The sequence below is a fragment of the Typopeltis vanoorti genome, chromosome 12 (genome assembly GCF_054136105.1).
Source record: "Typopeltis vanoorti isolate ZY-2024b chromosome 12, IOZ_Tvanoo_1.0, whole genome shotgun sequence".
Classification (NCBI taxonomy): Eukaryota; Metazoa; Arthropoda; class Arachnida; order Uropygi; family Thelyphonidae; genus Typopeltis; species Typopeltis vanoorti.
The window spans coordinates 80,406,580-80,420,461 of NC_143560.1; the positions used below are offsets into that span (position 1 = coordinate 80,406,580).

At 36.1% G+C, this 13,882-nt stretch overlaps 1 protein-coding gene across 1 annotated transcript in view; it reads right to left on the reverse strand.

Annotated features, from left to right (window-relative positions):
• LOC150100924 (alanine--glyoxylate aminotransferase 2, mitochondrial) overlaps positions 1 to 13,882 on the reverse strand; it is a 226,867-nt gene that overhangs the window by 68,098 nt on the left and 144,887 nt on the right. Inside the window, exons 9-10 of the mRNA XM_090401430.1 lie at positions 10,068 to 10,140; positions 1,206 to 1,354 (exon numbers count right to left, since the gene is read on the reverse strand). Coding sequence (XP_090257556.1) covers positions 1,206 to 1,354; positions 10,068 to 10,140 — 222 coding nt within the window. The remainder of the gene's footprint in view (positions 1 to 1,205; positions 1,355 to 10,067; positions 10,141 to 13,882) is intronic.

A 13,882-nucleotide genomic window follows, 5' to 3' on the forward strand; every position in this document is an offset into this window, starting at 1 on the left:
AACAGGCTATTCAATAGTTAAGAAATACTGCAGAGTTGTACCTGATTTATTCAGGAGTATAGCATCATCAAATGCATCATGTATCAAGAACTGAGATTGACATCTCCAATTTTGATATCAGAGTTTATGCCACTTTCCTTCTTAATATGATCCATATCCATATAAAAGTATACATTTACATTAATCTTTTCTTCATTTCTAAGCTTTTTTTCAATAGCCTCCAGAGTGCCACCTTCCTGATATTTATTATTATCATTATTATTATTATTATTATACAGGTATTGCCATGGAGTCAGACGATTCATCATGGGAGATACATTATTCATACAATACCAATCATACCTATCTCTAACTCATTCGCTAAAGAAGCACTGAAAACAACCTCCGGCAACCTATTTCACCACCCTCCAAGCAAAATATCTACTCCAAACACCCTTGCTAACCACCCACAACTTCCACTGGTGAAGCCATGGAGTTGCCCATGTAATAATAATTCTTATTATTACCCAGCAATTATTATTCCCATGACCTTTGTTTACACACTATTACATACTACTTCCCTTTCTTAGTATTCTCTCTCAGATCACACACACTGTCCCACTCGATAGGAACTTTCTATATTCTTTCTTTTTAACATGACCACCTCTTTAATTTCTTGCATCCATCATAGAGTCTGGATTTTTCTGTTCTTGCAGACCATTTTACCACATGCCTCACTGCACAAATCAATTGATGTTTTCTTCTGAGTCTGTCATCCAATCTCTAAGATGTTTCTTGTTTTCAAACTCTTTCACATTTTATCCAATAATATTTGGAGAAATCAAAGTCAAGAGAAATCATTATAAAACTTTCTTATACAATTTTCTTCGCAACATGAATACTTATAACTTTTTTCTTATCTTCATATGCTATTAAATTCATTTTACAAATCACAGTCATTGTAATTTATTTTTTAATGATAACTGCACCTATGAAAGACTGAATTTCAAAGAACATCAGCAATATGGACAGGTGTTTAAGTTAGATAAACTGTAAACCCTACTCTAAAGACTAAATGTGATCTCAACAGATTTTTTTTTTTTTTTTTTTTTTACAAAAAACAGACTTATCAAAGCCAAATAATTAATGATAAAGAATGACTATATTAATAATTTGAATATTTAAAAACTAACAAGTGAAAAAAATTTGAATTTAGCTATACTCACATCAAGCACTGCAGAACCCACTGCACAAGAAACTGGATTTCCACCAAAGGTGTTAAAGAACAAAGCACCTTTCAAAGAGTTTGCAATTTCTGGAGTAGTGATAACAGCAGCTAGAGGAAATCCATTTCCAATACCTTTGGCCATAGTGACTGTTAAAAGAGAGAGAGAGAAAATTGCTTGAAATGAAGATATACTCATTATTTTAATTAAATGATTAAATTGTACTACATGATAACTTTTAGATCATCAAGAATTAACTTAACCTGCTACTGCATTATGTTATAAAGGAAAGAGACTTTTGTTACTTAGTTCCCAGTATAATACTAAATATTCTTGTGATGTCATATTCAGAGAGCCTATTAAACATGACCACCTTAAAGTGGTCATGTTTAATAGGTGGCATTCTATGTGTGAACTTAACAGTTCACATATAGAATGCCTATTAAACAGAAACTACTATTATAAGTTACTTTTATAGTGAACTATAATTCAGAAGGTAAAATTATGATAGACAGAAGTAGAGTTCTCTTAGTACTCATTACAAAAAAAAGGGAAATAAAACAATGTGAGATCTATAAAGACTTTCTCTACAGAGTGTTACAGGTAAGTTTTATACAAGCATACGTGAAAAAAAGCTAAGAAAAATTATGGAAGAGAAACTTGGAGAAGTACAAACTAGGTTCAGACTAAATAGGGGTTGCCAAGATGAGATTTTCCCTTTAAGACAAATAGCAGAAAAATTGTGGAAATGCAATAAGGTTCTGTATTTAAGTTTGGTAAATCTAGAAAAGACACACGATAAACTGTCACAAGAAATGCTATTCATAAAACTATAGTTATGATAAGGTGAATGGTACATTATACAGAGCAATATCTAGATTTATATTTAAGTCAACAGTTAGAATAATTGAAAGAGGTACAAGATGTAAAATCAAGTGTAATTCTGATATCAGAATCAGATATTACAAATGATATTATATTTTTAAATAAATCAAATGTCCGCACGGTTAGCCTAGTGGTTGTGCGCTTCGCAACCATATGCCTGGGGAAAGAGTGTCCTAAGTTCAATTCCCATCGGTGACGTGAGGAGCTGAAGGATCTTCCTCGGCCATAGCCAAGTTAGCCAGTCTTGGGCGTGGACAGTATGGTTTTTTCCCCAGTTTATTCTGGGGTTTTTCATTCCACAAAGCAGGCAAACTGGCCTTGAGAACTCAATGCTACAGAACATAGGATACACCGGGACGTAGGGCTGACCACTTTATCCTGTGAACGGCTTGAGGTCCGATGATTAATAAACCCTCAACACCGCATGGTAAAAGAGGGTAAAAGGAAGATGAGATGAGATAAATCAAATGCAGGATCTTCAGGATTCTTTAAATTGAATAACTGTTGTAACACATTTGACATGAAAATCAGCAATAAAAAGACAGGAACTATGAAAATAGGCAGGAATGTAAAACATCTGCATTCTCCATAGAGAACTTATAATACAGGTAAAGTATTTCAGCTATTTAGGCATAATTTTTAGTGAAGATGGCATAAATATGGAAACATAACAAAATAAGCAAATCTGGTATGCTAAGAAGTCAACTGATAAATTTATATGGAATAAGAGAGAGAGAAATTAGTTTAAAAACAACTATCTGTAAAATAGAATAAGAGAGAAATTGGTTAAAAAACCATGTGTATACAATAATAGATTTAGTTTAATCCTTTATCCCAGTGAGAGCAAACAAAGTTTGCGCCTGAAAATATCTTCAGGACTAAATATAGTGTTGTACTATCTTATCCAGTAAGTAGTGCAACACCAAGGCAACTCGTGGCAAAGGTGGAGCAAGCTACCAGGCACTTCTAACCCAGTATCTCCCATAATGCAAAACACATTTCCTATGTGGATATGTATACTGTTATGCATTAAAGGGATTGGCCATCTACCCAGACTAGTTTCGACCTTTATTGAGGTCTCTTCAGTGGGAGCCAGGCCCAGAGCTGGAGATACCAGGCAGAAGCAGTAGCAAGTCATCTGTGCCTATGGGAGTTGCCAAAAGGTTTATCACCTTTTTTAAAAATTACTCTGGATTTAGAGAAAGATGTTGAAAATTTATTTATCACTAGGTTAGACTATAATAGATTTAGTTTAATCCTTTATCCCAGTGAGAGCAAACAAAGTTTGCGCCTGAAAATATCTTCAGGACTAAATTACTTACTGGATAAGATAGTACAACACTATATTTAGTCCTGAAGATATTTTCAGGCGCAAACTTTGTTTGCTCTCACTGGGATAAAGGATTAAACTAAATCTATTATAGTCTAACCTAGTGATAAATAAATTTTCAACATGTGTATACAAGACAATGTTCAAATCAATTTCAGCTTATGAATCTAAGAGTTGGATTAGAAATAAAACAGTTGTTCAAAGATTATAAACCTCAGTTATGTGAGATCTGAGAAAAATTAGAGGAGGGAACAGATGGCATCAATGGTAGAATCATACAAAACATTATCGAAGAATCTGCAAAGACACTCCTCATAATCTTGCTCACACCCATATTATACAGCTTCCAGGAGACAATCAGGGATGGTCTCCTGTTCTATCCCCCATTTACATTTTATAAAAATCTCTTTCATATTAATCTGCTAACAGTCCCTTCCAACTTATATGTCTCAATCATGTTCCCACTCTTTTTCCTATTCATGGGGCTTTACATACAGCATTCATTTAATCTGTCTTCATACTCTACATTCCACAAATCAACTTAGCTTAGTCAAATGTCTGTGGACCCTTTCTAATATATTCTCATCTCCACAAAAACCAGGTGACCAAATCTGTACACAATAAACCATATACAGCCAGTACAAGATCTTATACAATGGAACCATAACTTTTTCCCTTTACATGTCAGGGTCCTCTTCATTGTTGCCATTATCTGATGCGATGTCTTCACAATTTTAGCAATGTGACCAATAAACTTCAAGACTGCTAAACTTCATTTCCTCCACCTTATTCATAATTTCTCTCACCAATTGTATGCTTTGCATTTCAACCTTACCTACCAAATCTCACAACCTCACTTACTTGCTTACTTACACAGTTTATTTAGGTCTTCCAAAACCTGCTTTTAACAAACTCATGCTGACTATCATAAAGAATGCTGCTATTGTCAACTCAGTTCCAGATTCTAGCCCTCTCCAACACCTTAACCCCAACTCAATATACAGACTGGCCTATAGTTTGTAGCTTCAATCTTATCACTAACTTTGTGAAGTGAAACAATTTTGTCTCCTTGGGACTTATCCTGTTGCAATACTCTTGATAAGCAGGCACATGGGGCATTCTCTCAAGACATAGTGATGCCATCGAGTTCTATTGTCTTATTGATATCATGTTAATTTCATTCCTCATATATGTGCTACTTCTCCGTCAGTCCATCCCCTTTCATTCCTTCTATACTCAAGCTTCTCATGATATCACACTTATGAGAATGAAATACCTTGATGAATGGCTCACTAAATGTCTCAGTTATATCCTCTATAGCGTTACCAATCTACCATTTCCACCATCTTACCATAATCGCTCTTTCTTTCTTCTTGTCATGTATCAAAAGAACTCTCCAGGATTCTTCTTGACCTGATTGGCTAATTTCTGCTCAAACTACACTTTTGCTGCCCTTAATAACTGAATCACCTTCCTGACCTGATCCTCACCATTATTGATCATATGCCATAATCTACAATGCCTTTGGATTGTAAGCATAATCCCGTCATTCATCCATTTTCACACCTACCTGATTTACACTTTTGACCTCTAGAATATATTCAGACAGACAGACACTGTTGCTATTAAATAGCCTTTAATCAGGACCCAAGCAGCATTTATCTCCTTTCCACCTGACTGCTCATTCCAAGCTGTTTTCTAAGATTTTCTTATTCCCTGACCTTATAGCTACAATCATACCCTTTCCTCACAGAAGTCTTCATTCATATTGCTGGACATCATCCAAGTGGTCACCTTATGCACGCACGCACGCTCTCTCTCTCTCACACACACACACACACACACCAACTGGGTGGGGGAAGAGGCAACACATCATTCACAATCATATCCTTGGAATGATTCAATCAAATATGACACTGTCAACCTTGTGTTCTCAATTACATACAAGGTTTGCCTGGGAAATTCCCAAACTTTTGAATTATCGTGCCAACAAACACAATTAGCTGCATGCTTCATATGCATCATTCTAGTGGCGACAATGGGAAATAGCCTAGCAAAATGCAGCATGATATTTTGCTTAGTTGTTGTACTATGTCTGTTTGTGTCAACATGTGTTTGGTGCTTATGACATTTTTGTTGCATTTAAAATGAGTGATTTTCATGATGAATGAATTTGCATGAAGTTTTGCGTCAAACTGTATTTCATGGAGATATTTCATGTCTCCGTGAAAGATTTTCCTGATGAGTCTTTGGACTCCTTGGAGGTGTCAAATAACAATAATCATGTTAAAAATAGCATTTGATACTTATGATGCTGCAAAGATAGGTAGGGTAATTAGGAGTGCTTTTGATATGCAGTATTGCAGAATGATTTGAATAGGCTGGAATTGTGGGCATGTGAAAATGGATGTCAGTTCAATGTTGATAAAAGTAAAGTCATGCATTTTAGTGCATGACTTTACTTTTATCAACTTTACTTCACTTTTTGTGTATTGGATATCCAATGTCACATTATATTGGTGGGATTATGCTAGATGAAACTGATCAGGCTAGGAATCTTAGAGTTTTAGTAGACAGGAAGTTGTAGTTCAAGGGGTCATATAGCAAAGATTATAAATACAACTCAGAGAATACTTGCAATGCTGAAACAAACCTTGATATGTAAAGATAAGGAAGTTATTTTGCCTCTTTACAACACATAAGAGCTCATTCGGACTACTATGTGCAGGTCTGTCTCCCGCTTTCCATGGTGATTCTGGTACAGTGGGGGGGGGGGGAGAGAATGAGTATTGCCATATTTGTTAAGATTCAGAGTATGTTTCAAAGCTTCTGTTGCTTCTATGAACAATCTCTCTGACTGCTAAAAGTTTTAGCCTTCAAACATACTCTGAATCTTAACAAATATGGCTGTATAGATTTGGGAGACAACTTAAGTTATCTTAAGGAATCTTAAGACATAACTAGTATGTCTTAAGATTCCTTAAGATTATATCTTAAGACATAACCTGTTTGTTCTATCTGTTTTTTTTTTAATAATATAAAGGAATTTTTAACATATTAACAAATTTAATTTTAATTTCAACATATTTAACATAGAGGGATTTTTTTTTTAACACAGAGGGTACCTAATTAGGACTTTAGTCTTTGTGTTGTTGCTACAATTTTTCAAACTAGTCCCATTATTACACCATGTTGTTGTAGACTCGCGTACTGTGACAAACTGTGTTTTGTGCTCTGAAGATGCTGGTTATAACACCAGCGAAATATCAGCAAGAAATCAATAAATAATTATTCCACCAAAATTAGTCAACATGTACAATGAACACAAGCCTTTCTACACTCCCTCCCAAAAGTTTGGGAGATTCTCATTTTATGTAAACAGTAAAGAATAGTTTTAATGTTATTTATTAATATCAATTTCTAGCATGCAGCAATTGCTTTTAATTGGTAAACAACTGATTGCTGTTTGAACCTTGTATTCCTTGTTCTTTGATTTGCATGTTGTTTCTGTACTGTTATTTTTATTATTATTATTATTCAGGCCTCCACGGAGTCAAAAGACTGATCATGGGAGGTCCTTCCTAAAAAACAAAGTCTGTCAAGACTCATCGAGAGGAGGTCCCCTTTAAGAAACACAAAGTCTATCATACCACTCCTTAAACTCATTGACCATTCTCGCTCTCACCACTCCATCAGGCAATGCATTCCACGGTTCAACCACCCTCCATGCAAAGAAACCACTCCTCACCCTCTTGCTCACAATTTCCTTTCGTAACTTCCAGGAATGGCCTCTTCTCATCACTCCCTCTCACTGTTCAACCAAGCGAAAGAACTCCCCAGTGTCAACCCTGTAACCACCTCTCAACAGTTTAAAAGTCTCAATCATATCACCTCTCCTTCTTCTATCCATCAAACTCTGCAGTCCACATTCCCTCAGCCGATCCTCATAACTATCCTTGTACAGTCCTGAAACCATCTTTGTCATCTGTCTCTGTACCCTTTCCACAGTTAATTTATCCCCTTCACATCCTGGGGACAAAAATCTGAAAACAATAGTCTAAATGTGGTCTGATCAGAGACTTATACAACGGAATGATAACCCTTTTATCTCTGCAGGTCAGTGTCCTTCTCATAATTGCATCAATCCTCTGTGTTACCTTCACCACCTTTGCAATATGTCCCCTAAATTTCAGGTTTCTATCAATCATCAGCCCCCCAGATCTCTTGTCTCCCCTGCTTCCTCCAGTATAACTCCTCCCATTGAGTATGCAGCATCCAATCGATGTTTCCCAAACCTCAAGACCTTACATTTTGCTGCATTAAACTGACACCCCCATTCATTTGCCCATCTATCTAGCTTATTTAAATCCTCTTGCAGGGCTACCACATCTGCACTATGACTAATAATCCTTCCCAGCTTCGCATCATCCACAAACAACTGAATATCCCCTTGCAATCCACTGGCAATGTCACTGATATAAAGGTTAAACAATATAGGTCACCAGTACTGAGCCCTGTGGGACCCCACTTGTAACCCTCTGCCTCCTTGAAACTGCTCCACCATACACAACTCTCTGATACCTATCAGACAGCCAATCCTGAATCCAGTTGACCAATCTGACATCAAGACCCATGTGCTGCAACTTAAATATCAGCTTATCATGTGGCACCCTGTCAAATGCCTTCGCTAAGTCTAAGAAAATTGCAGTATATGCCTTTCCCTCATCTAATGTTCTTGTAACTTTATTATAAAAGGCTAGCATATTGCTAAAACAAGAGCGCCCCTTCACAAATCCATGTTGAATCTCACAGATAACATTACCCTCATCTGCCCAGTGCTGTATACGGTCCCTCACTACTTTCTCCAAGATCTTAACAATTACTGATGATGCACAAACTGGCCTATAATTTGACACTTGCAGTCTGTTACCACCCTTATGCAATGCCACTATCTTACCTTCCTTCCATTCCATGGGCACCTTTTCCCGCAGCCAGACTTTCACTGAAAAGCCAGGTCAAAGGAGCTGTCATTTCTTTAGCACATTCTCTCAAAACACGTGGTGAAATACCATCCAGTCCCACAGCTTTACTGACATCCAGAGTACTCAGTATTTGGAACACACTCTCCTCCTGCACCTCTAAACCTTGAACCTCCCCTATCCCTCTAGTATTAAAATTTACTCCTCCAGGATGAAATACTCCAATAAAGTGGTCATTGAACAATTCCACTATGTCCTCTGCATCAGTCACTCTATTCCCATTTTTATCCCACAATATCATTCTTACACAGTCATTTCTCCTCCTACTGGCCATATAGCTAAAAAATTCCCTAGGATTTTCTTTGGTTCTTAGGGCCAATCTCCTCTCATATTCCAGTTTCGCTTTCCTTACCACACTAGTCACTCTTCTGGCCTGTGTCTTATATTCTTCATGCATCCTCTCTTCACCTGTTTCCTTATATCTCTTCTATAGCTTCTTCTTCACATGCAGTTCCTGTATATTATTGTTTGTCATCCAATTTACTCCAAATTGTGTCCTCTTGACTTGTGGAATAAAGTTTACTATTGCTGCTAACAAATATTCCTTCACAATTTCCCAAGTGCTAATGATATCCCAGCCTTCCAATTCCTCCCTCCATGAAACTTCCCCAAGTTGATGTCTAAGACTATTATAATCACCTGCGTTATAATTCCACATACGTTCCCGTCTCTTTGATACTCCTGCATGTGTATTCATCTTCCAAGTAAAAACCACATGGTCACTCTCTCCAACTGGTGGGAGATGTCATCTCAGTTATTATCAGCTCTTCTGATGCTATGACCAAATCCAAAACTCTTGAACCTCTAGTTCCCTGTTGCCATTTGATCCTTAAGAATTCTAGAAATTCAATTCCCTTACTGCTACATGCATCTTCCTCTCTCTCTCCAATTTATACTACTGTAGTTAAAATCTCCCATGATAATCATTCTTCTTGCACTTGCCAAGCTCAACTGTCTAAACATTTCCTGGTCCCCACCCTCTGTGCTCTTGGTTTTGTAGCAACAATATCCCACTAAATATCCTGTCTTGCCCACCTCTACCTCAAACCATATGCTCTCAAAATCATTTGTCTCACTGCTTTCCAAAGCCTCCACTCTTAGAGGACATAAGTCGTCACGTATCATAAGCAGTACCCCACTACCACGCAAATTTTCAGTACAAAATATTTGTACTTTCATTAAAGTTTATTACTGTGATAATCATGTAAGTATGTTGTTTTAGAATTATGCCACAGGTTCCTTTATAGATTAGAAAAAATGTACGGATTTTAATGCATGTTTATAAATTACATCATCATCTGAACTAATGGAGATGATGTAATTGATAAAAAAAGGGGGGAGAGAAAACAAGACAAAAGCCTAACCACAAATTTATTTAATTTTATGTCAGGTTATTATAGTATTTAATCTAACATAAATTACAGTATTTAATCTAATATAAATTATAGTATCTAACCTAACATAAATTGATGAGGCAAAATACTGAAGGAAGCAAACATCACATTAAACTTGTTTAATTATTTCTCTGTGCTGTATTCATACCATTAAATGCAATTATGAAAATAAATTAAACTGCAGTTTCATTAAAGACAAAAATATTCTTTTTACCAATATCTGGCATAACTCCATGAGTCTGAAAACCCCAGTAATGACTTCCAGTACGGCCAAACCCTGTCTGAACCTGCAAGAAATGAAATTAAATATATTTGACTACTTTAAAAGATATACAAGTAGTTTTTTTTTTAAAACAAAAAACTTTATCCATGACATAAATATATTGTATATACTCGAATATGACTTGCCCTTGTGTATATCGCACCCTTGATCTTACTTTACGAAAAAAGAAATTAAAAAGTTTTGCATATAACTCACACATGAAAAAAGTTTAAAATTTTAAGAAATAAGATAGTGAATATTGTTATGGCAGTTTCAGATATTTTGGAATTCAGTTGAAGAGAATCAGAATTTCAACTCAACAGCTGTTGGCATGCCTTCATCGTTGAGTCATGCAATCTTTTGAAATTTTCGATGTCATTAAGACAGATTACAAAGCTAACTTGAAATAAAATCTTACCCAAGAGTTCAACTAACATGCCACCTAAATTTTTGTCAGTAAGGCTGCCTGCCAGCCTGACACAGAAGCTGCAAACAAATAAGCAGTAATAAAATTCTACTGGAACAGTTGCAACTAACATGCCATATAAACTTTGCATCTGTTCAGCCCACCTGCACAATGCAGAAGCAGAACAAAAATGGTAATGAGAAGTTCCATCAGTATGATAAACGTGCGAAACACTTCCTAATGTGAACGTGTTAATAGGGTAAAGCAACTTTTGAATGTTAAGACCGATGTAGCCATCTGACCAACATCTCTAATGCCCTGGATGGGAACGAAGATGACACTATTAGGGTAGATGACCTTGACAATATACACGATCAAACCACTCTCAAGGCCAGAAGTAGCGATAGTGAATAGGAGATTCTTGGTAAGTCATACCCATTTTCAGTTTTTTAAAATTGTGGTCATCTTATGATTCTGAAATGATAAAAGAACAAGCAATAATGAAACTGTTTGTTTTAATTTAACTACAGAAGCAGTGTTGCTAAAGATTCAAATATATCATTGATATATTTGAATAAATCATTGATAATTAAAATTTAAATGCATTCATTTTATAAATAATGTTAGCAATTATAAATTATAAGAAATACTGAGGATTTAATTATAAACATCAATTTAATTTTTCTCCTGAAAAACTTTAGTTTCTGAAAATCCCTGCATATATCTCATACCACAACCTTTTAACTTTAATTTTTGGGAAAAAAGTGCAAGTTATATTTGAATAAATATGGTAATCAATATTGAAAGTACTGCTCTAATTTCAAACTGCTTATGCGAGACAAATCAAAGCTAATTTTAAATGTTATGATGACAAATATAAAACTGACTGAAAATCAATACCCCAAATATGTACATGTAACAGAGAGAGAAAGAGGAGGAGGGGGAGACCTCGTCTTTTTGGAGGAAAATCTTTTGTATGAGCTCACAATCTGTCAAAAAGTCCTTATAAATGTTCTTCTTCACACCCTCAACAGGTTCAACCTGCATAACTGCAGTCCTAAGTCCTGACTATCTCATATCCAAAATCTATCTGGTTCATTCGTAGATAACTTACTTCCAAAATGGCAGTTGAGCCTTCTGGTCCCTAACAATGGCCATCAGCCACAACTCTTGTTCATCCATATTTCGACCTGTCATAGCTTAGATACCAAAATATCATCTGGTCCATACAGTATTCCTCCTATTGTGCTAAAAACTTGTACTCCAGAATTAGCAGCCATTCTATATCTCAAACTTTCCTATTTGACTGACATCTATTCTATGAAATGGAGACAGGTCTATATTCATACCATTCTAGGGAAGAGTGATAGGTATCAGCAACAAAGTACTGTATAATTGTTCTTACTTCAGTCCTCTCGGACATGAGAGAAGTCACTCGCAGATGACTTCACTACCTGGAGACCACCAGCTAAATAGTGACTAGCAATATAGATTTTGTCATTCTAGGTCCACAGCCAATCTCCTGACGATCACTTCCCACCTCTCTATTTGGAGAAACTTGATTGCTCTTGACATTACATAGGCAAGTGATTGGTTCAGGCATAGAGGTCTACTTGGCAGGCAGTCATTTTGTGGTCTGCCCTTTGCAAATGGATCACTAGCTTTTTTTCTGGTTTACTACATGTCATGATTGGTAGTTTCTTCTTTACAGATTTCCCAACAATCTAATTCTAAATTACTTCTGATCTTATACTGAGGTTTAAATCAAAAAGTACAAGGTTTCTATTCAAGGCACTTCTATCTAGCTACTAACAAGGGAATTGTCAGTAGCCAGTTAAAAGACAGGGAACAAATCACCGACTGCGTAACTCCTGAAGTTACGCAGTCGGTGAGACCAACAAAAAGGACGTAAGTCGAATTCGCGTAACTCGGGTATAATTTTGCATACAAACATACAAAATATTAGTTAATTGGGACTAATTAACTAATATTTTGGTTTACAAAAACATCTATATTTTTTAAGAAATATAATCATAATTGTAGTTTTTCATACATAAAAAAAAGAAAGTTATTTCGATGTCAATGGTTTCATAAAATCTAATAGATTTGTTTGACGGTAAAAAGTCTTTTTCTTGTCACACAAAATTTCTTCATAGCAAGCCAATGATTTTTTTTTATTCCTTACCTTGTGGCTACAATTCATTCCTTGTTAGAATCTATCACCTACAAAATCTGTAAACCTTTCTTTTATGATTGTTCTTACTGCGGATTCCTGTAGATCAAACTTCTTTGCTAGCCTCACAAATTTTCATTCCACCTTCAAAATCTTTAATAATGTTGAGTTTTATAAGGGTCAAAGCTATATAACTGAGAGGAGACCTCCACATAGCCTTTAAAGGAATGTGGAGAACCGACCAGGGCTTCTGACCTAATGTCCAATCCTCACCTTCTCGTGGTGCACCTTGTTGGGTATCTACTTTGATACTGAACGAACGAGGATGGACTGGCAATTTGGGATTTAGCCGACCAAATTGTATTCTTATTGGTTAAACCAAAATAAAAAATGATGGTACAACATGACAAAATTTCATGCCGGCTGGGGCGTCGCCCGGTTAAACAAGGCCCCCGTTGTTTTCGCCAGGGAACCAGGGCGAACAGCGAAAAGTCAGCTACTGGAACAAATCTGAAAACAAACCCCAACTCAACATCACCAGAGTTAAAGATCGGTACTATCAATGTAAGAAGCCTGAATGGCAAAGAAATGGAGCTAGCTGAGGAATTAGATAAGTACCAGATCGACATAATAGGGGTGACTGAAACAAAAAAGACCAAAACTGGTGAGATCTTTCTGAGCAATAAATACAAAATGTTATATTCAGGCAATGACAATCAAGGAAAAGAAGGAGTAGCCATAGTATTCAACACAAAATACGAGGCTAATCTTCTTGAATGGCAGTCAGTCAGTCTCAAGTAGAGTAATGTGGGCAAATATGAGAATGGGGAACTGGACAATGAGACTTATTTGTGCCTATGGTCCCACAGAAGGTTCTACTAAGGTAGAAGTGGAGGAATTTTTTGAGGCTTTAGAAAAAGCAACTGACACAATGAAAAAGGAAAAGTTGGTCCTTGTTGGGGATCTAAATAGTACAGTAGGAAATGATTGTGAGACATACAAAAATATTTTGGGAAAATTTGGAGAAAAGAGCAAAGCTAATAATAATGGAAAATATCTGTTGGATTTCTGCTCAGGACATGGACTGGTTATTACTAACACCATGTTCCAACATAAAAATGTGCACAAATTCACATGGAGAGAAGAGGCTAGGAATAAGAAAAGTCTCATTGACTATGTTATTGTTGA